This window comes from Notothenia rossii (genome assembly GCF_949606895.1).
Source record: "Notothenia rossii genome assembly, chromosome: 3".
Classification (NCBI taxonomy): Eukaryota; Metazoa; Chordata; class Actinopteri; order Perciformes; family Nototheniidae; genus Notothenia; species Notothenia rossii.
This window is the reverse complement of record NC_136901.1, coordinates 35102349-35129142: the sequence shown is the minus strand read 5'-3', so window position 1 is coordinate 35129142 and position 26794 is coordinate 35102349. Positions and strand designations below refer to the sequence as shown.

General features: G+C 42.0%; 4 protein-coding genes across 8 annotated transcripts; 2 read left to right on the top strand and 2 right to left on the bottom strand.

Moving 5' to 3' along the window:
* Nucleotides 1-49: 49 nt before the first annotated feature.
* On the bottom strand, nucleotides 50-11318 carry LOC307032162 (uncharacterized protein). 4 transcript variants are annotated; one of them, XM_079669971.1, is made up of 12 exons: nucleotides 11135-11318; nucleotides 10180-10246; nucleotides 9520-9855; nucleotides 6388-7538; nucleotides 5224-5342; nucleotides 2891-3622; nucleotides 2379-2542; nucleotides 2188-2300; nucleotides 1871-2007; nucleotides 1711-1779; nucleotides 1417-1477; nucleotides 50-1194 (listed from the first exon to the last, which is right to left on the bottom strand). In XM_079669971.1, the coding sequence occupies exons 1-12, from the start codon at nucleotides 11262-11264 to the stop codon at nucleotides 1061-1063; spliced, it is 3213 nt and encodes a 1070-aa protein (XP_079526097.1). In that variant the 5' UTR covers nucleotides 11265-11318; the 3' UTR covers nucleotides 50-1060. The 4 variants fall into 4 exon arrangements, 2 of the variants coding, with proteins under 2 accessions (XP_079526097.1, XP_079526098.1); XM_079669972.1 differs by having other exon boundaries at nucleotides 52-1194; nucleotides 9520-9843; XR_013806169.1 differs by lacking the exons at nucleotides 50-1194; nucleotides 2188-2300 and having other exon boundaries at nucleotides 2373-2542.
* A 141-nt stretch (nucleotides 11319-11459) lies between these two features.
* haus3 (HAUS augmin-like complex, subunit 3) lies at nucleotides 11460-16201 on the bottom strand. 2 transcript variants are annotated; one of them, XM_079669973.1, is made up of 6 exons: nucleotides 16054-16201; nucleotides 14166-15202; nucleotides 13827-14036; nucleotides 13060-13292; nucleotides 12392-12674; nucleotides 11460-12015 (listed from the first exon to the last, which is right to left on the bottom strand). In XM_079669973.1, the coding sequence occupies exons 2-6, from the start codon at nucleotides 15174-15176 to the stop codon at nucleotides 11788-11790; spliced, it is 1965 nt and encodes a 654-aa protein (XP_079526099.1). In that variant the 5' UTR covers nucleotides 15177-15202; nucleotides 16054-16201; the 3' UTR covers nucleotides 11460-11787. The 2 variants fall into 2 exon arrangements, with proteins under 2 accessions (XP_079526099.1, XP_079526100.1); XM_079669974.1 differs by having other exon boundaries at nucleotides 12440-12674; nucleotides 16054-16200.
* Nucleotides 16193-20838, top strand: LOC307032164 (prostaglandin reductase 1-like). Its single transcript, XM_079669975.1, has 9 exons — nucleotides 16193-16342; nucleotides 16988-17113; nucleotides 17294-17339; nucleotides 17469-17528; nucleotides 18105-18272; nucleotides 18818-19091; nucleotides 19167-19272; nucleotides 19810-19928; nucleotides 20068-20838. The coding sequence occupies exons 1-9, from the start codon at nucleotides 16276-16278 to the stop codon at nucleotides 20176-20178; spliced, it is 1077 nt and encodes a 358-aa protein (XP_079526101.1). The 5' UTR covers nucleotides 16193-16275; the 3' UTR covers nucleotides 20179-20838.
* Nucleotides 20839-22441: 1603 nt separating this feature from the next.
* On the top strand, nucleotides 22442-26421 carry txnb (thioredoxin b). Its single transcript, XM_079672136.1, has 5 exons — nucleotides 22442-22598; nucleotides 23984-24088; nucleotides 24979-25044; nucleotides 25728-25793; nucleotides 26004-26421. Exons 1-5 carry the CDS (start codon nucleotides 22572-22574, stop codon nucleotides 26067-26069), a joined length of 330 nt encoding a protein of 109 aa, XP_079528262.1. The 5' UTR covers nucleotides 22442-22571; the 3' UTR covers nucleotides 26070-26421.
* The last annotated feature ends 373 nt before the right edge of the window (nucleotides 26422-26794 follow it).

Below are 26794 nucleotides of genomic sequence, written 5' to 3'. Positions count from 1 at the left end.
GAAAGCAGTTATATAACTCAACATATTTCCCCTTCAAACCATGGATCCACATCAAAGATTCTTATTCCATAACTGCCTTTTAAAGCAATATTATGATCCTACTTCTATGTTGTGTCTTTCCTTTGAAATGTCTCCATGCTTTAATGTTCAAAAAGCGCTTTATTTTTCTCATACTCCTTCTGTCCGAAGCCAAGTCTGCTCTGATTGGTCAGCTGGCCGGCTCTGTTGTGACTAGTCAACTGCTTACTAGAGATATAGAGAGATGACCTGTCCCTTAGCCAATCACTTACGATAGTTAAACCGTTAACCCCAGCACGTGCACTCCGCTCTGCATCAGCCAAACAGCTTGCTGCACCCGCGCTGCGAGCGGGACCCAAGTTCCCATCAGCAAAAACACGTGGGTTTGCTATCCTGGCTCCAAAATGGTGGAATGAGCTCCTCATTGAAATCAGGACACCAGATAGCTTACACATATTCCGGCACAGACTGAAAACTCATCTCTTTCGACTCCACTTGGAGCGATAGAATTATTAACAAAGCACTTATATACTAATAAAGGACTGGCTTATCTAAAGCCAGTTGAGTAGCACTTGAAATGTTTTAGCTCTATGAAACCTGATGCGTTAAGTAGTGATGTCACTATGTTACCGAAATAAAAAAACACAATAGGGCCCTTTTAAGATTTGTGTTATCATAAAACTTTCAGCTGAAAGACAGGGATTTAAGATTCTGTGGAATGACTCCCTTAGTCATTCCACAATGTTTGGAAAGAAACTGTGTAGAGATCTTCCCATACATGATGTATGTATGAAGAGAAGGACTGTGCTGCTGCAGGACTACAGTATGTCAAGGGAGCGTGTTATAGGAAAATGGAATCACTTAAAAAATGCCGGTCTTTCTTTAAACACACCGAGCTGAATTTCTAGTTGGACATTCATATTCACAGTGAGTCAAATGTGGCTAGCTCCCAGCTGTGAGAGACAGGTTTGTCTACTCTGCAAGACTTTTTTTAAATGGCTGCTGGCCCCGTATGCTGGCTTGTCTTAGTCAAACTGCTGTATTATTTTATAACACGAATAGGGAACATAACACTGAAAGCACCACAAAGGGTGTTGATGCTGCGCTTTACCCCCAGCAGGTCTGAAGTCCTCTTCAGAGCTTCTTTGTCCACATGGATGCGATGGCTCTCCATGGCTGAAAAAACACAATCATTTACTGCTCCACAGAACATGATATAGTATTTCTATGACCGTAGAACAGGGAAACCAATACAACTGAAATTAGGCATCAAATGAGAGAATTGACAACTTTATTCATTAATGTAATAAGTAATACAAATAAAATGAAGGCTAATATAAAACAGTTTTTTCAAGTATTTGCTCAGAATCTACTTGAGAATGAGAAAAGTGGGATCACCTGCGAGAACAGAGATCATGTTCAGCTCCATGTCTGAGTACAGCTCCCACAGGCCCTGGCTCTGAACACACATCGTCAGTCAGGTCATGTGTTGAGTATCAGAACTGTGTGTGTGTGTGTGTGTGTGTGTGTGTGTGTGTGTGTGTGTGTGTGTGTGTGTGTGTGTGTGTGTGTGTGTGTGTGTGTGTGTGTGTGTGTGTGTGTGTGTGTGTGTGTGTGTGTGTGTGTGTGTGTGTGTGTGTGTGTGTGTGTGTGTGTGTGTGTGTGTGTGTGTGTGTGCGCACATAGACTGACTTGTAGTTTAAAGCATAGCTCCATGTTGAGCCAGTGGAGCGAATAGAGACCTGAGATGACCTGAGACACCTGAGGGTGTGACAGACAGACAAACACACAGAAATACAGTGAGTGTGGGGGTTGTTTGCTACTACAAGACAACGTAGCTGCCTTAACTGACCTTCTTGGTACCCAGTGCAGGAGTTGTGTGGGGTCTTTTGCTGTGTTTATTGAGAAGGTCCTGGAAACATGAGGCAGAATGTTCCGGGTCCAGCAGCCACCCTGAGACCTGCGGGTCCTGGATACGACATCCTGCCACTAGAGAGAGGACGGCTCTTTATAATATTAAGCCTAATGAATACGTGGTAATGTGTACTGATGGCAGATTGATTAAGCTCGAGTCCTTGATTAATGCTGAAGCAAGTAGTGTTTTTGAAGCAGGAGTAACACATTAGGTACTTGTGTTTCTACGTGTGCATTTATGTGTGTGTGCTCTGCCTTGTTTCCAGCTGAGGTCTCGTCTGTAAAACTGCAGCGCTGTACGGAGCACATCCTTGGCTTTATAGCACACCACCAGTTGAGATCTTGATAGCACCTGTAGCAGTATATCTCTACAGCACACACAAACACACACCTGTTTTAAAAGTAGGAACATACATAATATCTTTCATACAAACACTTACACACACCTGGTAAACAGCTCCTGGCTCTGGTGTGTGTGTTGCTGAGCCCAAGCAGGTGTGTGTTCTAGTTTCAAGTAGACCAGAGTGTCGTTTGGCGCGAGCGAGTCCTCCGGGTTGCTGCGTACGAGGCTCATCAGCATGAGGAGGCCACACACTTCTGGAGTGAGCTTCTATCTCAGGCATCAGAGAAGGAAATGAGCATTAGCAAAGAGTTAATGAAGGGTAATCAGTTCTCACTAATCTTATATCAACAGGGACAAATACTTGGTCTGTTTATATTTACAGATGCAAAGAAAAATGTAATGTTGATTTAAGACTGTTAAAATACAAAATAACTAAAGGTGCTCATCTACGATATAATGATGAATGTAACCTATATCCGCTAGGGTTGGGCCATTAATCCTACCCTACAATATTGTCGTAATATTGATATTAAGGCATCTGATTATAAATATGGGGTTTCACCGTATCACCCAGCCCTAATTGACTTCCCAAAACTCCCCCGTTGCCCTGCTTACCTGTTCTGCATCTAACTGAGTTGTTCCGTCTCGATACACCAAGGTAAGCACCAGCGCCTCGCTCTTCCCCGCCTCCTCGAGCATTTGCATCCTTTCCACTTGGTTCATCTTCCCAGAATCCTTTACTCTGGGGTCAGATGTCAGGGTGGCAGTCAGGCAGCTAGCTTTGGATTGGTTCTGTGGCTCGTTGCCGTCGGCCTCGTCATGGGATATCTTTGGCCCGTTTGGTTTGGCCCGCTTGTGCTTGAGTTCTTTGCCGGGCACAGAAGCCGGCGTTTGTTTGGAAGCGATCCTAGCTATTTCACGGCACCTTTCTGCCACCTTACTCTTTCGAATTTGTCGCGTTTTCTTCAGGGCATGTGTGTCCTTATCCACTTCTAACACATTTCCTGTTTTATGTGAAGAACTTGCTTCAGCCTCCGGTTCACGGATAGAGGTCCTGGCTCTTTTCAGCTGATCGACTCCTTCTTTTCCTGCCTTCTCTTGTGAGTATTGAGGTGGCTCCCACTTTGGAGCACGCTTGGTTTGGTGGATTTTAGAAGGAGGGTCACCACATTGGTGTTCATGCTTCCTCTTTAAAGGGAAGGAAGGAATCAAGGGAAGATGACGTGAATGGGAAGTAAGCAGGCGGCTCTTGTCAAGTTTTGCAGCAGTTGAGGACAAGTCCTGCGCTGAGGAGGAGGAGTTTTGTCCAGCAGGAACATGGCTCCCTCTGACATCTCCACTAGCTGTCTGCACACCAGAAAAGGTGAACAGTGTGCAGTCAGACGGGGACAAGAGAGGCAAGAAAAGATTCAGATGGACTTATTCTGCAACTCCAGAATGCAATTGTAAACAGACTCTGTCTCAAATGCTGGGTTAGCTTTGTTACAGAGAATAAATCAATACAAAGCAAATGAGTGTAGGAAAGTCAATGGAGTAGATAGCATCCCTTATCTAATTACTCAGCTTTAATGTTTGGATCTAGTTGGATTATATAGGGATTTGTGAAAGGTGGTGAGCAAGACAAAGAGAAGCAAAGCAAGCAGGGGAAAGGGAGGATGTGAAAGGAGGACTGCTGCTCTCATTCAGCCACCAGCGCTGCGTCCCAGACCAAAACACAGACAGGCCAGACTGTACTGTTTGAGACAGTCTGCCTGAAGTGGTGTCACTCACAATCATTCACACTTATTAATATTCCATGAAGTAAAACAGAGAACGTCTGCAGGCTGGATGACAATCATTATTTCATTATATCCAATTTGATTTGACTGTTTACGTGTAGGTATATATGTAAGCAGTAAATATGGTCTCAGCTGCAAATGTTATTTTAGGGTTAGGGTTAAGGGGTGCAAGTGATGGGAGGAGAACACGAATAATAAAGATGGCTTGATTTGATAGAAACGCATGTAAATGACCAAAATGTAAATCAAAGTTAGACTCCCATAGGAAAGTGGTGAAGTGGTAGGATTGAGAAAAAAACGGAGAAAGAGGGACAGATGTTTTGAGTCCGATCTCCCAAAAGTACAACTTCACCTTCTGATAACCTTTGCAGCATCTTAAAAAACATCTCAATTATTCATAGCGGCAACTCCCATCTCTATTTATGCAAGAGCACTGATGGTGAGCACTTCATATTCTTTGAAAGCTAAGTTAGTGGTAGTTCTGAGGATTTTCCAACCACATGTATGTCAGCTGTGTTCTTGCTATGAGTGGAATTCCTGTAATTCAGCTCCCTGAGGAGAGTCTTCCTCATTTCCCTGTAAACACAACCCGTTTTCCTGCTGACAGAGACATGACCCCCCCCCCCCCCCCCCAGGGTGCTGTGCTACAGGATATAGATAGAAAACTGAGGCAGGCCGTGGCCCGTAGCCCAGTGCAGGAGAGAGTGAGAGTGAATGAATTGCTGTGTTTGCTGCTGATTGTAGCGTTATAATCCTGCGCCTTTCCCCCCCCACTTTAACGGCTCATTTGGGAGCTATAACCACGCTGCGATCCTGCCGACGGCACCCAGATTGATTTCTACGTGCACCGGGGAAGCCTAATCCCCTTTAAAAGCAGCTATTTAAATGTCAGGACTTTTTGGCTGTGTAGCTAGGATTACAGAGGTAGAGTGGGAGACAGATGAAAACAGGGGGAAAAGAAGGATTTCTGAATTGAAAGACAAGTAAATAAATCTACAAAAGGGAGCTTAAATGTTTCCCCAATTAAAATGTTGAAGCAAAGTGGACAAAATGATAAAACTCAAGATTTTCGCCTCATGTCCTTCTCCCATGTTTATAAGTATGTTTTAAGCATAGCTGTCATGTTATACAGAGTTGTTTATACATCAGATTTGCTCCATAGAGACTCACATGTACGTTGTCATAGTGCAGTTGGTTCCCAAGGTTACACGGAGCTTTGAACTTCGACCTTTTTGCACCGCACTCCTGGGACAGCGTTGGCGTGGAAGAAATGTATTGGTCCATGCCCTCTACAGGAGAGGAGGTAAGAGCATTTCTATCACATCATCACTTTTCAAACACATCCTCAATCAATGACCCTACTGCTGTTATGTAAGCACGTGTTTGACTAAGCATGTATGGGCGCTTACACAGTGTGTGACACCTCAGCAGTGTGTGACACGACAAGGTCAGCCAACACCAGCCATCCTGATTTGTTACAACACCTCTTGTTTGCGAGTGCGCTGTTCAGTGTGTGTTTGTAGACGTGTATGCGTCTGAGTTGACTCAGCATTGTCTCAGCAGTTGAGACTCAATCTGCCTTGCTGCGGCTGTAATGTGAGCCGACGCACAACATCCCTGAGCGGTTCTCTGACAACGCCACTTCCATGAAAGAAAGATGGCTGAAGAGTTTGACACAAGCTCAAACACTTCAGCATCCCCTGTGCTACTTTGTCTAAACTAGAAACAGGCACCAAAAACAGAGAACTGAACTTTGAATTGAACACACTTGACTTTAAATGTAGTTTTTTTTAACTAAATATACTGGTCCTCATGTATGTAACACGGCCCCATTACTCTGGACATAACTGGTAACATTTTAAAGTTTTTTTCAGATACAGTTTCACTTTATAAACACATTCACATTTTAGTCAAGTTCTTTCCATTTTAATAAGTAACATTTTAATCATTATTTGAGTCCCTCTCCCCCTTTAAATAGGTAGCGATAACCCTTCTATTTTTCTATTTAGAAGAACCAACGACGAACGAGCAAATTCTTAGTCTAACTAGTTCATAATTCAAAACTCAGTTTGTAGTGGAGGGCATTCACTTCTGCAATTGGTTCAAGCGTTGACAAAAGAAAGTATTCTAGCGCACTCTAGTGGTGATAAGTTGAAATACACTTTAGTCAGAAATTCATCACAGATTGTGTGTTTTGTGTTTACTATTATTTGAAATTATCTTAAAGCTAAAACGCAATGTTTACCTTGTCAGTCCCCATAATAACTCTCTGACACAGTATACTTCCTTTCATAACGACTTAGAAACTAGCAGCCTTACCAATCAGGCATTTACCTGCAGATGAACTCTCATTGTCGCAGTCCACAGGTGGCTTCACAGTCTCATTTCTGTCTCCCCCCTGCTCTCCTGACACAGTCTCTCCTCCAGGCTTCTCACTGCCCTTTCTACAATCTGACTCACACAGCCTTTCTGTCAATTGGACATCAGAACAATGCTGCTGCTCCCTCTCCATCTTATCTTTATTGCTTGTGGCAATTCTCTCCCTCTGCACTTCCAAGTTGACCTCCATCACATCAATCCTTTCTCTGTTTCTCTGCAGGTTATCAGAAGTGGGGCCACCCAGGGCTAATTTCTTGGGCTCACACAGCATCAGTGGGTTTTCTGTGCAGTGTTTCTCTTCTGTTTCAGTCCCTGCCTGACTCATATCCTGAGGCTTTTCAGCTTGGCAGTGGCTCACATTGCGTTCTCCCAGTTCCAAAGACACGGAAATCTTTTTTGGGCTGCGAGAGTGAAATCCCAATGACGCCTCTTCATCCTCCCTGTCAGCTGGATGCTCCACTTCTTTGATTTCAGAGGATCTAACAATACACTCAAAGTCATTATTTTCCTCCTGACAGGACTTCGCATCATCAGAATAACAATGGAGCCTTTTGTCCGTTTTACTTGTAAAGTTCAAATTCATCTCTGAGGTAGCATTCTCATTGGTTCCTGAGAGTGGTCCTTCCTTTTCATTGGCTGATTCTTTCTCATATGCTTCTATGTGTCTTGTCTTTTCACACGTTACTTCATCCTGCATTTCATGTCTTACGTCTGACATCTGCATAGTATTTTCCGAATCCACTGCTTCCTCAGCACCTTCTTCTAACTGATATAGTAATCCTCCTTCTTGCTCTCCGCTAATGACCTCTTCAGAGGGGTTGGATAGAGAGAGTCTCCACTCTGATAGGCTGTCCAAAGATACAGTGTGGTCTATTTTCTTTCTGAGGACATGCCAGCTCTCTGCGTTTTTGTTTCCTTTCTGTGGAACTGATGTGTCATTCTGTGTCTCTTCACTTATTTTAAAGCAGGAAGAAACCTTCAGAACAGTTGCTTCTCTTCTTTGGGTATTGGGGTGTTCGGTTGTGGGAAACAAAGCCTCATCAGGATCCTCCTCCTCGTCGAGAGAAAGACTTTGGATGAAAGGCGGCCTGATTTCTTCCGTGGAACTATGAAAGTAAAAAAAGTACGAAATGCATAATTCATGCTTTTCACTCACAAAATCAGCTACAGAGGATCACTCACAAGCGCTTAACTTTGGGACAAAGGGTGTTTCTCAATGTCGAGGACGCTTCCTTGGTAGGACATGTTTTCCGAGTCAGGTCCTTCAGAAGCGAGGCAAGAATCCTTCCTAGCCTCGGAAAACAAAAAATGGTGGAACGGGCTAACAGGTGTGTGTCATATGTGAGGCCCCGCCTTAAATGGAGCGCGATTTCCGCCAAAGATTTTGGAAATTGGTCCGTGCGCAAAGCACTGTGGGGATTTTAAGACCGCGGAGGATACACATCATGGATGTATGATAAGAACTGGATACAGCGTGGGAGACGAGGCCTCGTTCATTCCTATGAGAGTTACTCATTGGCGCATGAAGACAAAATGGCCCAACTTTTTGAGAGAGCGAAACGTCACGAAAGTATTAATATAATCATATAATCCGTTCTTATTGTGCATCCATGGGTAAAGGTAAAACTCATGTCGTACTGAACACGTCACATGAACGTGCCGGGCGGCGCGGTCCCGTGGGTTAGTTCCGCGTTCCTAATGCCGAGGAAAATAACTCTCAGAATAACGTTATTAGCATATTTTACAACTTGAGGACCGAATGTTTTTAATAAGGGCTATACAAATGTTCATACTGGGTAGTTTAAAAAAAAAATTATCCAACGATTTACAGACGTCTCTTTCCCAATGTAAGTCAATAGGCGCGTTCACACCAGAGTACTTTTCCCATTTAGTTCCGTTAGTACCCCTTATGTCGCGTTCACACCAAAAAGAGTACTTAGTGCCGGGAACTTTTACCCCCATTTTTAGTGCCTGATAGAGGTGGTACCAAAAAAGTACCAATTTCTATTGGCTGGGAGAATTGCAAACCACGCCCCGTAAAACTCTTAAAAGTTTTTTGAAGCCGCCATTGTATTGGCTGGCATTAGCATTATTAGCATTAGCCCCGCGCACCAACGGAGAGAGAATAAGTTATGGCAACACAACAAAAAAAAAGGGAGCGGTGGAGTGATGAGGAGGTGTCGGCGGTCTGGCGACCCTTTTGCTGGGAGCCCAGCAGCTTCCACTGAAGCCAGCCCCCAACTCCGGGGACTTCCGGCCGGGGACTTCGGGTGGCAGTATACGCCGTGAAGTTGTTTGCGGTCTGCCAGTAAACCCAAAGCAGAAGAAGAAGAAGTGACGTCAGCAGCTCATTTGCGTAATCTTCCCTCAGGGAAAAGTACTCCGGTGTGAACGCGATTGGTACTTAGTGCCCTGGGGTACTTAGTGCCCTGGGGTACTAAGCCCCCAGGGGTACTAAGCGCCCTGGGGTACTAAGCGCCCTGGGGCACTAAGTGCGGCAAAGTACTTGGTGTGAAAGCGGCTAATGGGAAAAAGTATTTCCGGGCCCAGCGACTGATACGGAAGTGTAGTACCGCCGTTTGGCCACAACGAATATTTTCCTCAGGGTGAGGAGGCTTGCTTGGTAGCACAGGTCTTCCGAGTCACTTGCTTCAGAAGCGAGATAAGAATCCTTCCTAGCCTCGGAAAGTGAATAATTGTGGAACAGGCTAACAGGTGTGCGTCATATGCGAGGCCCCGCCTTAAATGGAGCGCGATTTCCGCCAAAGATTTGGGCCGTGCGCAAAGCATTGTGGGGATTTTAAGAATGGAGGATACACATGTGCAGCCTCGAAATTTCCCGCAACGAAGTACGGCGGCCTCGGTAGAATTCCAAGGACCCTGGACATTGGAACAGTCCTTTGGCGGCACTCGATGACGTAGCATCCTTTAAATAGTGGCTCTGGAGCAGCCTTCCTCGACATTGAGAAACACCCAAAGTGTTCTCTTCACCTCTGATCATTTCTGAATACTGAAAGCTTGTTATATGCATGAATACATTACCATTCATAAGTTTGATACCAACCACATTCTCCTGGCTATACTTACTTTCTCCATGGTGTAGCTTGATGTTCACCAAGTCTCCCTGGTGTTTGGAGGGACAGGGTGAAGGGGCCTCTATGGGGGATCGGTGCTGCTGTCTCCTCACGCTGAGCGAATGACAGAGCCTGACTGGAGAGGCCAGCGGGAGGTTCAGAGGTTTTTCTGTGGGGATAAATCTGCGAGGGCCGATAATTGGCCTCAGACTGAGACGTGTGCCTTTGGAAGGAGGAACCGGAGGGGGTCAGGGAGTCTGGCGTCTGCGAGGACTGAGAGCTCTGCCGCTGATTGGAGGCTTCGTAGTATGAAGTGGAAGTGGGGGACACCTGGGGCCTGGACCAAGAACTGAATCATAACCCTTGTATTACAATTGCATTAAGCACTTTAAGGATTAAATATATTATTCAATCGTAATTCATTTTTTAACATGACATATTGCCTAATACAGAACAGTCCCACATCATTTATTTTACTTTGTATCGCTCAAAATCCTGAACTCTTGCCCTTTTTATACTAATAAACTGCTGGTTATTACTTACTATTACTGAAGTGCAGATGCTTTTGCAACAATCAGCTCAGCATAATTTCAAATACTGAATGACTTAAATGGATGCTCTGACTTAAGTGCTATTTTGGAATCCATGCGTAGCTTCTCGTTAATCGTCGTACCTGTCCGTGCCCGTCTCTCTGCTGTCTTCCTGACTCATGCTCCAGCTGCTCACCTGGCTGCTCTCCACTATGACATGCACAACAAAAAGACAATACTATACACTTTCAGAGATATTCATATATTATGCATTAAATAACATATAGACAATCTGTACTTGACTTGGGCAGCAAACATATAGAAAACCCGCCTGACCTGTAAATTCTATCTCTGATTTTACACATATATGACTACAAAATGTTGCAAACTTTCGAGTACAAATAATTGAATGCCCTGGAAACTTTTTGATTATCAAGGCAAATGGGTTTTTTGTTTTTAAATACTGTGATTTATAAAACAGTTCGTGTTTTTTTTTTCAGATATTGAGCTAGATAGCCGGAAAAAAGCTAGGAAATAATCTACAGTACTCTAGAGCAACATTTGCCAAAAGAAATCTACAAATCATTCAATACTGCTTTAAAAAATGGCATTTAATTTTTAGTAAAGAATATTAATTATAAAGAGGCTCAAATTAGGAAACAGAAATGTTATAAACATCAATTGAACAAACTAAAAGAAAGTGTGGCTTAAAGGTAGGGTAGGTAAGAATGGAGAAACCAGCTTGAGTGCGATAGAATTTGAAAGTACGCAGCCGAAAAAAAATCTACAAACACACACATGACCAATGAGGGCACGAGATAAGTTTGTGCACGAGAAGGAAGGCTGACAGGCAGGCAGGCCATCCAGTTATTTTAGCCGCTAAAATAATTGGTCTAGCTTTTTACAGCGCCACGGCTTCCACAGATGAAATGTTTTAATGTATTTATTGTCAACGCCTTTAATATATTCATTGCTATCGGGATGTTAAGAGCATTCCATGGAATATAACAAAAAGTGTTTCTGAAGTGAATTACCTACCCCACCTTTATGTACTGCCACAATCTTAAGTAAGATATTGTACACTTAGCCCTGACTGACGTTGGCTGTGATGGGAGGAGCTATGGCTGCGTCTGGCTGTGTGCCGACTCTGGGCTCTCAGGACAGCCAGGATCTTCTGGGCCTCTACAGACAGAGGCCCCGAGTACAACCTGTTGCTAGGCAGCTCCATCTCCTCCCTGTCAGAATGCCTGCTATTCTTTTCCTCTCCCTGACGATATCTGACTCTTTAACTGTTGAGGGCCTAAACAGGACGAAGGGGAGAGTTGTACATCAGTTACAAACAGCCCTGGTTTGAACTAGCATCTCAGCTAAACCTCCAGAACTGGAATAACCTTAACAAAAAAGAAAATCACAATAATTCCTCTAAAAGATAACATTTTACTTTATTTATGGCAAAAAAGCAGTTTTAAAAGATCAGAAGACAAGACAAATCATACCATTATTTTACATAAACAGTTTGTAAGACAAACATTCAAATGAATCTCATTGTAAGCAGCCCTGCTCATATATATCTAAACATTTCGCAACTTGGGTTTTGTCCCAAAAATAAAGACTCAAAGGACTGATCTTTGTTTCTTCCACTTCCAAGTGAAGGTGCATATTTTGAGTACACGGGGCTCCAAAGCGATTGAACAGTATCTTCAGATATCTTCAAGCTTCATAACGCAGCTTGACCCCCTTAGCATAGGGCTTTACTGTTGCCCTCTCTTCGCAGCTATTTTGCCCTCCAGTTCTTCCACTACTTTCTGCAGCAGTTGCTGATCCAAGTGGAAGTAGATGTACAACTCCCTCTCTCGCCTGAGGAGGGCGTTGCGCTCCAGCTGAGAGCGCTTGGCTTTAGCCTCCCCCATGATTTCTTGCATTAAATGCTGCAAACTCTGCAGCTGAGACTCGGCTTCCACAAGCTGCACGGTCAGCTCCTGTAGGGACAAAGCACACGGATGCGATATAAAGAAATACATAGCAACAGGTCAAGTGAGCACCCATTTGAATCAATAAGAGATACGGAATTATTCAAATAAAGTAAATGATCACGATATGTTATTAAGACAAACATATTGCATCCATATAAAGTCAATCATGCAACAGTCCACTTCCTGAGAGCCACTTATTATCACACAGTGCGTTTAGACCCAACATGTCTTTATGTGAGTGAAAAGGAATAAACAGAGTGCTACCAGCTTCCCTCACCAAAAGTGACGAGTAATTTTAAATTCAGCTGACTCACATTAAGGATTTCTTTTTGAAATGTTCAGTTGACCAAGGTGACAGAAGATACAAAGGAAAGAAACCCACCTGTGCATTGGGACAGAGCAGCTCCTGGGCAGTGGCCCTAGGACATACCTGCGGCCCTAAGAGCAGCTGCTGGAGTTCTGTGTACATGGCCCTGTGGAGCGCCTCACAGTCGCCATAGAGACGAGCTGCCGTGTAGTACTGCTCACGCCCGGCGCCAGCTAGAGCGTCTCGGGTCACTTGGAGGTTGCCTGCGAGGTCACGAGCAGAGTGGTCCAATGCTTCATATGTCCGGAAAGGCTTCGATCGACCGTGCTCTGAATCATGGTCAAGGATCTGGAGCAGCCTGGGGAGAGAAATGCATACAACACTGAATTATAATCTAAAGTGAAACTACAAGCATATGAAGGAAGACAACTAAAGAGTGTCATGGGCACAAAGCAGCCAACATAGCACCAAAGCATTGCACAGGGGGTAAGTGAATAATCATGTTTGTGGTGTGTAAATAATATTCAGATTCAAATAACATCCATTAGAGTGCAGAACATGAATAATGAACCAATAAAACCCACTTACATACTGTTTCTCTTTTTTTTATGACTTGTTAGTTAAGAAAGGGGGGGGATATATTATTTAATTCATAAAAAAACATCATTCTAAAAGACTTACAAATAAAATGCTTTTTAGATCATTAGTTCTAAAACAGCACATTACAGCTGGACTCCTCCTACCTGCTGGAGGCTGCATCCTTGCAGCTGATGATGGGGTTGGGCCGGGGGTTAATAGCCAGGTCAGGGTGGGCCAGGGACTCAATTCTGAGGGTTGTCGCTTCACCTTCCATTACCAATCTGCTGTTTATTTCTCCCAGCTGCTTAAGACCGGTCCTCCACCTCCTCAACTCCATCTCCTGACCCAGGCGCACCATGTCAAAGGACGCCTTCTGGCGGAGCAGATAGTCTCGTACCTAGGAGGACAATTGTACATTTAGTTTTCAGAGGGATGTTGATACTTGTTTAAACATTGACTTAGAATGACAGGTAGATGTTAAGGTGGTTTCCTGTCTTAAGCATGATATTAAAATGCATATCGCTGATTATTGACACAGGGATCACATTTTGACTTTAATTCGTCATCAAACTCTGTTCAAATAATTGCTTTCAAGCTTTTATATTTGTGTTTTATTACTTTCCGTTTGTTTTACTCTGTTTTATAATGTGTTCAGTTGCAGGTCTTTAGTTCATTTCATTCTCTGTGTGTATACTTTTTGTAACTCTTTGTACTTTGCAAATGCAAAAGCTGCTATATAAATAAAGTGATTATTATTATATTATTATTCTTTGATCTGTAAAAATGTCACTCTTAAAAGGGTTACGAAAGCACCTTGTTCCTCATTCAAATTATTTAAAGCAAGACCATTTCATTCTCAGTAGCTGAAGCAAAGCTGATTGGTCAGTATCCCTGCCCCCTGAGAAGTACATAGGTGATATCACCAACTAACCTGATCCTGTCTGGATGTGTAGTAGTCCTGCCGGGCTAGTTGCAGAGCCAGGTCTCCCCTCACTACCGGCACATTAAGCAGCCTGGCTGACTCTCTGAGGGCAGCAGGTACCGGTCCTTGGAGCAGAGCCTCCAACTCCGCCTCCACCGTCTGCAGCTCCTTCCTGGAGACGACCTCACGGACATGCAGGGAGGAGGAGCTGGAAATACTCTGGCAGGGTGAGGACAAAGATAGGAAAGAAAACTTGAGACAGGAATCAGGAATAAAAAATACCAAAAAACACTATGAGAACCGCGAAAGTGTTTGCAGAAGGATATAAAACACGAAACAACTGCTTACCTTGGTGTGAGCGGACTTCTCAGAAAGCCATTCTAGGCCAGCTTTGACGCTCTTCTCCTCTGCCGTGGCCTGCATCAGTTGGTGCTGGGCCACAATATGAGCCCACTGAAGTCTGGCCATCTCCGTCCTCCGGCGCTCCACCACTCGCTCCTCTATCTCCTTCTCCTTGTGCTCCTTCTCTTCGTCTTCTCCATCTTCACAAGAACTGAGGTCAAGAACCTGGAAGCGCTCAGAGCAAGAAGTCTCCACAATGTCAGAGATGCCCTGGAAGAATTGCTTCTGAGTGAAGGCAGAGAGTGTTTTAGTGTTGAGCTCCTCCTGGTGCAGGTAGGGATCTAGGGGCAGCTGGGAGAGGAGGACAGTGGGGCTCTTGGAAGTGTTTGATGAGGACTTTGATTCTTTTTGTGTTGCCGGCTGAACCGGGAGATATGACGCAAGCTTTGTAATCTCGTCTGTTAGGTTTTGTAGTAGGGCATTGGTGTCAGCATTCTCAGCTCCGATAGCAGCACTGGCCTCCTTTAGTTTACAGGCAGCACTCTCCAGCTCAGCAGAAAGACGAAGGTCAACATCTGCACGGGAGGTGGCCACAAGCTGCAGCTGGTTGTACCGCCGTTGCTTCAGTTCTTTCTCTTTACGCAGCGCCTGGAGCTCTGCCTCCAAATCCTCTATAGCCACATCCCCCTCAGCTGCAAACACAGAGGATGACGATGAAGAAGAGGGCCCTAAGATGTTTGCACTGCTCCCATCCGAAAGTCCAATGGTTTTAAGGACTTCGCCCAAGGCTGCTTCATCCAAAAATGGCTTGCCAGACTTCCGCAGCTCCTGGATAGCGTATGCCTCCTCTGCTGTGAGAACATTGCTCTGGTTGAGGGTCCGACAGACAAAGCGCAAGAAGTGAAGGTTCTCTGGGGCGCAGTCAAACAGCCAGTCGAAGTCAGAGGCCTTCAGTGATGACGCAGCAGGAAAACCTAGACGGCCCACGGCCTCCACAAACTGGCTACCATTTAACATGTTGAATCACAGCTCTATGGCTAGTACTAGTCAGTCAGAAGCAACATGTGAATTGTGGAGGATTAGGAAGACCAATAGGAAGAGAGTTAAAGCAAAGCATATTCATGGTAGTTATGTCTATTAAAACCCTGCAATCATTTCCAAACATGCAGCATTCTTACAAAGTGAAACACAGAGTCTACAGATAAATAGTGGCCTTTAAAGTAAATAATATCACTGGACATTGGCATTAGTTTACTATAATTTCAGTTATTGACACTGTTTAAAAAAATTAACAGGTTTATTGTTTATGGTGTTGTTTTCTTAATAAGACTCAGTAGTATAAAACCTCACAATTCAACAACAGCATCCTCCAAACTGACCAAATGTGAGTTAACACCTCTGCAAAATGCCTAAATAAAATTGAAATTGAAGTCAGATGAATTGCTGAACAAATTAGATTAGTCTAAACATATCTACTACGAGAGTTCAACAGTGACAGTCCCTTGATATATTCTAAAATCATTTATCACAAGAAACGTTACAGTGCCATTATCACTGACTCTAAATGTTTTTCCAACCTGAAGCCGCAGTCGACCGTAAAGGAAAACTTCTTACATTTCTAACAATATCAAACAATTGTTAGTGTCTTCGCAAATAAATGATGTGTGTATTTGTTAAAAACGGATCTGGTGAAAGTATCATAAGCACATCCGTCACAACAGTTAGCTTATCATTAGTAGCTAAACAGTTGCAGTACTTTAGCCAGTTAATGGCTAGAAACTAGGTATAGCTAACATGCTAACTACCATGTAAATTGGCACTTGGGTCGAGTGCAGTGTATTCGTATATTAATCTTTACAAGAAAAGTCAAATTTGTCAAACAACAACAACTTACAATTGTATTCAGAATTTCCTTTTAGTTAGCATCCCGTTGAAGCCAGTTATTTACTCGCGCCAACAATCCGAACTGACGGGACGTCGACACGCCGGACAACGTAACGTTCTACGTCATACGTTAGAGGCTGCGTCAAACCTCCAACCAATCAGTTTCTAGGATGAAGCATAACTCCCGCCTCCTCTCCTCCCACGCGTTCACCAACCCGCCGCTGCTTGCCCAATGCCCTGCTCCTTTCTGTGTGAGCTCACTTCTTCTTCTGCCTTTCCTTTGCTGAGAGCTACTTCTGGTAAGTGATATAAATAACGTTGAAAGGACTGTGTGTAATAACCGTAGACTGTATATGTATATATATTAGCATGTATCAAGTTAGTTTGAGATAAATATCTATATATATCTCAAACTAACTTGATAGATGCTAATATGGATGAAGGTGCATCAGTAGGTAAACATAGAGCAGCCTGCATGCCCAAAGCTGGGAGTTTACTTCTCACTTATGATCTTTTAATGTTATGTTGTTTGCTTTTTCTAACATATTACCCACTCATACTTTCCTGGGTGATAGTGTTATCTTACAGCCTGTTCATTTGTATGATCACATACTAACTTTACACATGCCTGCCTGCAACCCTATTAAAAACAGGATCATTGTTTTCAGGCAGGAAATCCTTCCAAGAAAATGTCAGGTCAAGGATGTGGTTGAGTTGTATAAAGAGAGCATGATTGGAAATACTTCTTCCTGTTTTTATTTTAATGGTTTTGCATAGCAGGTTTTGGATGTCCCTTATCATGCACATCAATCTGTCATGACCTCTTAGTACACACTACACACCCAGGATAAGTTGACTTCCCTTTGTGCTGCCTTAATAAGAAGAAATTAAGATGTCATTGTTACTAACTGTTACTGTATCTGCATCTGTTCTATCTTTCACAGCTGCCCTAAAAAAAAGAATCATGGTCCAAGCTAAGACGTGGATCCTGACCAAGCACTTTGACGGCTTCCCGAAGGACAGCGACTTTGAGCTCAAGGTGGAGGAGCTGCCTACGCCAAAAGATGGAGGTAAGTTATTTGTTTTCCTTATTCTTTTCTCAACTTAGCCAAGTAAGTCAAACTCTATGTTTTTCATGGCAAACATTAAAACAGTTTTACATGAGTCAGTGTGGTTGAGTCACATACACAATTGGAAAACATCTGTTCTTTATGACGCTTGTTTTTCATCAATGTCTCTTTCTGTTTCAGAGGTGCTTTTGGAAGCAGTGTTTCTCAGTGTGGACCCATACATGAGGTGAGTGGATAATACGGTTGTGAATAAAAAAAACATTCACCATTAATATTGCAAGCAGCACTCTCTTTAACAAATCAATTAATCCATAAATGCAACGTCAATGAATCTAACAATGTGATGTCTCTCCAGGCCTTTCAGTAGGGTTCGCATGAGTGAAGGCGATGTGATGATCGGATCTCAAGTGGCCAAGTAAGGAAAACAAACACACCGCCACACACACACACACACACACACACAGACACACACACACACACACACACACACACACACACACACACACACAGAGGAATGTCTTTAATCTATCATGATTTAACATGCATGCCCTGATGTTAACTGAAACAGAACCTACACCTGCTAATAATTACTTAAGCCTTTGATTTACAGAGACTAAAAAGCGAAAGTGGATAAATAAAATGTTCTTGGCGTAGCCTTACACACACAATCTGTTACAGTGGAAATTTTTTGTTGCTGATAAACATGCAGAATAAACTACTCAGTGACCAAACTTTCCAAACAACGTCGCAATGATCTGTTGTACACGCACATGGTATGCATTTCGGTAACTTTGTAAACCAAAGTGCATATAAAACATCTGACACATGGTTTGAAGTCATGAAGATGTCTAGGATACCAAAACAGTTTAAAGTACCTACTCGTGTGTCATCCATATGGCTTTAGTCTTCAAACTTCAAAAAAGCCCAGTGACACGCCCTTAATTGACATATGCTTTCTTTCTTCTTCTGTTGTTATTTTCTTATTCTGTAGAGTGATTCAAAGTAACAACCCAGCATTTCCTGTGGGAAGCCATGTGGTTGGTCGTTGTGGCTGGAGAAGCCACACAGTCTGCGACGGGATGGGTCTCGTTCCCATCATGCCAGAGTGGCCGCAAGACGTCTCGTTGTCTCTGGCTCTGGGTGCCATCGGCATGCCGGGGTAAGAAATACAAAAATGTCACGTCTGGCAAAGTTAAAGTACATTTCATTTTCTCACAGTGTCATGTTTTTTCAGCATTTATGATCGTTTTATGGACATCTGGACAGCTGTAGAACTTGTTTCACTAAAAACAATGCCGACTTTTTAAAGTCACCTAGCCAAAAGGGGAAGGTTGTTTTGGCTTCTCTTATCTGTGAACTATTATTCAGAAGAAAGACCTGACCATCCCTGAGTAAATGTTAGATTAGACCGCTTATCTGGGAAAGTATTGCCGTTCTTCTGGTAATGTTTAAAAGAAAGTTAGAGACTCTCAGTTAAGCAGAACAGCTGAGTTGCGTCTGTCTTTGATCAAATAAACGTGTCAGGCTCCAGATGTTTGGTCCTGCTGGTGAGATGAAGTCGTCTTATAAGCACTGATGACCTTGGAGTGGAAACTAAGAGTTTACACTGCAAAGGTCAAACAGGCTTTTCTGTGGAACTGAAGGTAAACATTTCGTCTCTGTTTTCAGTGTTTTATTAGTTTTACTCTTCCTTGTCCTTCCCAGATTGACGGCTCTGTACGGGATAGAAGAGGTTCTGGGCCTCCAGAAGGGCGAGACCCTGCTGGTGAATGCTGCCGCGGGGGCCGTGGGCTCCGTGGTGGGCCAGATTGCTAAAATCAAGGGCTGTAAGGTGGTGGGGTCCGCAGGGACTGATGCCAAGGTGGCTTTCCTCAAAGAACTGGGCTTCGACGAGGCCTTCAACTACAAGACTGTCGGTTCCATGGAGGAGGCGCTGAAGAAAGCTTCTCCAGGCGGATACGACTGCTTCTTCGAAAACGTAAGCGGTTTGACACATTTCACAGCTTACTTTAACATTGTTGGCTAAGTGGTTCAATCATATTCTTTGCTTTAGGTTGGAGGACTTTCTTCAAGTGTTGCCTTGCAGCAGATGAAGAACTTTGGAAGAATTGCTGTGTGTGGAGCCATTTCCACGTACAATGACTCCACACCCCAAACAGGTGGGAACTTCCCTTCTTGAATTTTTTTTGTTATTAATAGTCCTGCTAATTTTTCTTTTAAAAGAAGAACAATGCAGTTCAAACTGTGCTAAAACTAAAACTGCACATATTTGAATATCCTGGAAATCCTTACATTTTAACATGCTGTTCTCAAAGTCTTTGAAATAACTTGAAGTTTCAATAGAACAGACAGGTAAGACATTATGAAACATGACAGGTTGTTGTGTTTTCCCCTTCTGTGGAATACTGTCACGAAACATCATTAAGGTGCACCATAACACCTGGTTGAATATGATGTCGTAGTGAAGTTATCCATGCACGCTTTACACATCTGTAAAATACCACATCTGTAAGGTGTTGAAATCTTTAAAAGGGCTTGATTTTGACTTTGGGAAAAGTGTTGGAACCCTATCAAATAATGTTTGTTTTTCCTCACTAGAGGGCGACATTGCACTACTGACATTTGAGAGATGTGTAAAGAGAAATCTGTCTTGATCAAATAGTTTTCTTTTCTTTAACCATGTATCTCCCTCTCAGGTCCATTCCCCCACCTGACCATGATCTTCAAGCAGCTAAAGATGGAGGGCTTCATGCAGAGCAGGTGGGAGCACAAGAACCCCGAGTCCCTGAAGAGGCTGATGGGATGGTTGAAAGAGGTTGGTGTCTGAAAACAAGTCATGATATTAGATCTAATTCAGAATTGTTCACGTGTGTCTTTAGCGTTTATCTTAGGGTTGCCTGTGTATCTGCTTCAGTGTCATTTCTCTAATCTATTTATTTATTCTCCATCCGCAGGGCAAACTGCAGTGCCGGGAGCACATCACAAAGGGCTTTGAGAAGATGCCAGCTGCTTTCATGGGGATACTGCGGGGAGAAAACGTCGGCAAGGCTATCGTCGCAGTCTGATGTGGAGCAAAGAAGAAGAACCCGTGTTTAATGAAACATTATTACAGGATTCATACATGAAGGATTAATCGAGTTTATAACCAACCAGATATGTGTATACTAACATGATGTCCATGGAAAATGTGATATATAGAATGTGAGTTAAGAAGGAAAATATACGTCCCTATATAAGTTTACGATACTGCACCACTAGGTCTTTTTATTAATGATAAGGATCATACTTTTTGTTTTGCGTTTAAAGAATAAAGACACAGCTAGCAGAAAGACATACAGAAATGGGACAAAGGTTTTCCATTAAATAATTTGCAGGGCTAGCAACAATTTATTAATCAATTTTAAGATTACTTCTACAACACAATTGAGCATGTCTTTTTGACCACTATCCAGACAATTGTCTCTGCATTTGAGTGTACTTGGACAAGATTTCTAGATCTGCTGCTGCATTCGTACATTATTTTAATGCTATTATAACATATGTTTGGTATTTAGTGAGAGTTTGTGTAAAACAAATAAGGGCTTTTTTCCTCTGATTTTCTGTTGACATCGTATGTTTTACCTTTGTGTTGGGCTTTACTTTGCAGACTGTAATATCTATCCAGTACAAATGTATGCGTGTCCTGCACTTGAAGCGGAAGGAGAATAAAAGAGAAAGCGATTGAAGATGGGATCTCCTTTCAATCCTCAAATGAGTGTATTCGACATAATAGAGTTAGCCCTCAGCTGCCAAGTGCAGTCTTTATTTGATCAGGAAATAGACCGTATTTTTAGACACTAATTAGAATTTCATAAGCTTGTGATGGTAATAAGAGCTCCATGGTAACAAGGGCTGCTGTTTGTCCGGTAGAAAAGCACAAGGTTTCTCCAGTTTGGGGAGATATTTGGAGTTGTATACCTACAGGAGTATGTTTTATTTTTTCCCTTAATGATCCAGGACCCTATGGACCAATTACCAGGAAATTAGCTTATTATGCAAAGTTTAATTCCCCAGTTACTACAAATGTTATCGTGACGCTTATAATGTTTTAACTTCCAACAAAAGTAAAATATTTCCAACTACTGACCTTTTCCATATCAATTTGAAATTACTTTATTTCCCTCAGACAAACATGTATAATAGCATATTATTTTTGATTTAATAAAATGACTGATCTTTATTGTTAAGGATTTTTTTTTTTTGTGAACATTAACCACATTAAAAACGTTGTATGCCAAGTCTCTTTACTTTTTGGACTTTGGGAACACATCAACCCACCTGCTTACATATCAGTCTGGTCCGGACACTAATGCAAATACTTCTATAACAAAGTAGTGAACATGTACATCCTAAAAAATAGCACATTTTCCAAAACAATGAATGATATTGTTGCATATAGTACAATTAGAAAATATATTTAATAACAGTATTGTTCACCTCATGTTTGGAAAAGGCTGAAGAAAAAGACTAGAGAGATGACGTAACAACGGGAATTTACGTTTGGTTGTAAGGAAATCGAGCGGCTCTGACTTCAGTCGTTTACGGTAAAGGAATTCGTCAAGTCATTGTGACTGGAATGACTGTAAAACCACTTTCTCTGCCATTAATGAAACCATTATAATAAACAGGAGATACATAATACGACACAACAATATTATATTATTACTCATTCGTATAGAACCAACAAACCATTACAAACTGCCATGCTAAAGTCAGGAAACATAAAGAAGACCTATAATAGTAGTAACCTGGTACTGTAGCTTAAAGCCTACTCTGTAACCTACGTTTTGTTTGAAGTCAGCTTTATCTCTAAATTGACTGTTCCTCCAAACGATTACAAAACACCCATAAACACAATGACATTGACCTGGAGACAAATGTGGCTGATACCATTAACACCAAGCAGCCTATGACATTTGGGCGTAAAGCAACCAGAATGGAAAATATTACATCGCTGGCCCCTTCAAAATAAAAGTCTTTCTTATAAAAAGCTTTGCAACGCTCAATACAAATTCAAAACAACCGGTGATGTAATGCAGTCAGGTACATTTACTCAAGTATTGTACTTAAGTATGATCTTGGGGTCCTTGCACTTTACAGAAGTACACAGTAGCAGTGTATTTTAAAATAATTGTACATTGTAGAATGAAATGTGGTATATAACAGTAGTTACATTATTTCACAAAATGAATAAAGTAATTGTGTAATGTGCACCAATTTTAAATTCAGATATACACCCATGCTGTTAACGCCATGTGACAATGACAACGACTTTTATTTTTATTTTTGATAGTACTTCCGCTGTGTGGTGGACTTTGCTCGTGTAGCTTCATGCTCTGCCATAAAACCGCGGCGTGTCTTCTGGAGTTAAGGGATTCCCAAACCGTTGCTTCATCACCTCGAACACTCAACAGCTATCATGGGGGTTATCATCATTGAGAGTCTGGTAAGTTTGTTTTGCTCTGCAGCTTTTTGTATTGAACGCTTTTGGAAGAACCCTTGTTAAAAAAAAAGAAATAGTGGATTTATTTTTAGCTTGCTCGATGTGCTGGTGCCTGTTTCCCCTCTCCCCTTCTCATTCTCCATATTCGTTTTTTTAATAGGTTTTTCTTTTTAAATAACGGTGCGTTGGATAGAAAACACGCCTCTAATAATGCCTTAATGGAATTGTAAGTTAGGTTAATGGAAAAACGTTACTGGATGAATCAGCGTGAATAACGTTAGCCGCCACCATGTGTGTTTCTGTTACTCTGCACCATGGCTGTGTAAAGAGAACGCTGTGAGTGCGCCGGGCTATGAAGCAAAATGTCGTAGTGGCCAATCGAAGGTACTACTTTCCCTGTCAGTCCATGACGTCATTGGCCCAACATACTTTTTCCCATTGACTTTATTTGACATCTGTAAATCAGCGGATAGTTTTTTTTCTACTTAATCAACCACCCAGTACGAACAATTTGATAGCCCTTATTTTAATGATTATGGTCTAAAAGTTGTGAAATTCGCTTAAAGCCTGATTCCAGAGTTATTTTCCCTCTCCATCCATCTAACTGAGCCGAGAGCGGGAGATCGGAGGCGGGGCTTACAGGGAAATCCAACTGCGCATGCTCAATGGGCCCACATACGGGTACTTTTAGCACAGGCCGTTTTTAGCCTCATGCGTGACTTAGCAACCCTCATATTTGTATCCAGTTATCTTATACATCCATGAATCTTTTTATAAACAAGCATTTATACCAGTAGCATGTATCTGAGTGAGTGCTTGTTTGACTGTACGCCAACAATTCTGCATAAGTGACGTTGGTTTTATTCATTATTATTGTTTTGTTTGCGGGTGGAGATGCTAAAGTTATAACAACTTGTAGCTAATGTAAATACTGCATGCATCACGTTGCATGGCTGGCCGTCCACAGCAGGCCGTTCATTGATTGTGTCGGAGGGGTGGTTACGGTAATGTACTTTACTCATACTTTATTTCCGGGGTCGCACAGGTGATGGTAATCCCCGGATGTTTGGTGGAAAAAAAACTCGTTGAGAAAGATGCCAGTTCATAGTTTATAACCATTATTAACCACACTTTTTTTTTTATAACGTTCTGATATTATGGTTAATGTTTTGTTTATTTTAAAGGGAAGAGTCATTACATATTAACTGTTTTGCTGGAACTATAACGATAATAAAAACAATGTGTGACCATGGGACGAAACAGCCACCACAAAGTAAAACAGAGTGAATATCAATAACATCAGCTTCCAAATTGCTACAAGTATGTTTAGTTAGGCATGAATCCATTATGGTTTGATCAAGTTTAAAATCTGTGTTCCTTTTCTGTAGGAGGATTTCCAGGCTGAACTGAAGAAGGCCGGAGACAAGCTGGTGGTGGTGGACTTCACAGCCACCTGGTGCGGCCCCTGCAAGATGATTGGCCCAGAATTCCATGTAAGCAGATGATTTAGTCCTGTACAAGCCATAATTTTAAAGGTCACCTATTTTGCAAAATCCACTTTTTCATTTATTTTATAAATAAACATTTGTCCCCTCTGTGTAAAGAGATTATGAAAGTTTCAGGAAAAAAGATTTGCTCACTTTTTGACCTGAACCTGTCTGAAAATGAGCTGATCAGATTTTGGCCACTTTACGATGTCATAAAGATGTTTTGGCTTGGTAACCATTAGCCAATAACCAACCAAGGAAACCCCCCCCCCCCCCCCCCCCCACCTTATCACCTGAATCTCCTCCTAGAGCACCATTGTGTTCTTTTTTACCAAATCTCTCTCAGAGGGGCATGGGGAATGGCTCCTTATTTTCATCTAAAGTAACAGACAGAGAATCAGCACTTTTGAAACAGGGCTGAAACAGAGGGGATTATGGGATGCTACAATGATCTATTTGGTGTTTGGAGCCAAACGCTTCAGAGACATGCTTTGTATCTGAGACCTATAATATATTGATGAAAAACAGTATCATATCCGGACCTTTAATTATTTTTAGAATGCTTAGAAAAGGAGAACCAAAGTAAAATAAATGTTCCATATGCTGTGTTGGTCACTTTCCCAAGTCTGAGGACAAACGCATATGAGGTAAATATTCAGATGCATCCCTTGCCCGAGGGACACATGTTGCTCTAGGACAGCTTCTCTTGTTGCTCTGGGCAACCCCTTTTCAAGCTGTTTCTAACCTCAAGTAGGGAGATGACTGTTTTACAAGACCCATGGGGGCTGAACTTAAGTCAATAAGATAACCATGATTTCAAAGAGAAGAAATTAATCATTTATCCTCTCAAAATCCCGTTGCATCATTTATTAACGCTCATTGTTTGACACTTTCAGAATCAATCAACTCTTCCGGAGAACGCAAACGTGGTTTTCCTGCAGGTGGACGTGGATGACGCTGATGTAAGATTCTTTATTTTCCATTGAGATTTCAGTATAAGTTTACTACAGCTGCTGCTAGTTCAGTGATCCACAACAACGCAGCACGAGCCATCAAACTGGGCAACTAGTAACACTGCTCCTGGTTCATCGGAGAATTATAGAAGTAGAAAATATCTAGTATGTTAACCACATCTGTAACAGGAAATGTGAAGAAAGGTCTGGTCTTGTGGGTGAGAGAAGGATTAAACAAATTGTTCTTTGACTGGTTGTGTTGGGGGTGGGGGGGTTGCCATGTCGCCATGTCGTTAATACTCAAAGCAATGTGAGCTATTCTTAAAATCCATTTCACCTGGCCGTGTGGAACCACAGCTGGCTCATGTGACTGAAGCTTTTCTGCCTCAGTGCTTGAGCATAATGAAAGGATAATTGTTGCTAATTGCGTCCTTTGAAACAGTATGATTGTGGTGGCTTATTGTTATTGACACATATTCTGACAAAAAGGTGGTGTTTACATATTAGGGGGTTTCTGATCTGTGAAGCTGTTAACTTCATACGGCTTGTTTCTTTTGTGGACAATATTCCTGTCTACAAAAAACAAACAATTATCCTAATAAGATAGAAATACCTAGAATCACTGTATTCCCAAAGTGTTTATGTTCCCTTAGCTCAATTTGTCTAACTGTCCTTGTTTTTGTGATTTTCAGGAAGTGAGTTCATTTTGCAAGATCGGCTGCATGCCCACATTCCAATATTACAAGAATGGATCAAAGGTAAGCATGAAAATATACAGCAAGTATTTACATGTTATCACTTATTTAAAAATAAGTTGAAATGTTAGCATAAGCAAACATTTTGTTACAGGCCACAAAAGATTTTTAAGCCTTTCTCCAGAGTGAGAAACATTTACATTTTAAGAAATGAAAGTGTCATTGTTTTTTTATCAAACAGTCTTTAATCCTCCTGTCTGTGCCGTCTTTCAGGTGGACGAGTTCTCTGGAGCCAACAAAGATTCAATGATCCAGAAACTGAAAGCTTTGAGGACATAGAAATCCACCGAGCAATCCACACACACATCCTCATTGTATAAAACCCACAGAAACCAATATCGCCCTCTGCACATGTTTGTGAAATCCCAGTTTCACGTAACGTACAAAATCCATTACATCTTCTGTTCCTCACAGTAATGGACATATATTTATTCCCCTCATCATGTCTTGTTGACATACTGGAGTACTGTTAATTCAGTGTATGTATTACCTGACAGAAGTTTGATTAAAGCATGATGACCAATTTTAATTCTGTTTTATATGAGATTGGCTTCTGACTAACTCTGGAACTTTCTTTGTATGTTGTGTTTAAGGTGGATTTAATAATTAAATAAATGCTAAGTTACAGGAACTTTTGTACTTTTCTGATTCATATTTAAATGCATCCAACACTATTTTACCGTCTTTGTATATCCGGTACAGAGGACTATAATAACCGCACCTACTTTGCACCGTGCGCCATTATGGTGTTGTTTTATACGGGCTTTATAAACGTGGAATATTTTCTTCATTACCAAGGTCAGCATTAAAATTGAAAAGTAAAGTGAAACTTATGGTTGCTCACCCTCACCCTGCGATCAGCAACTTAATCCGCATGAATCGCAAAACGTATGATTGTGTACAAATATTTAAAAGAAGAAAAAGTTATGCAATATATGCATGACTTGCTAGGCCTTCACATATATCACTACATATTTGTAAACGTTTAAGAAACCCCACACAAC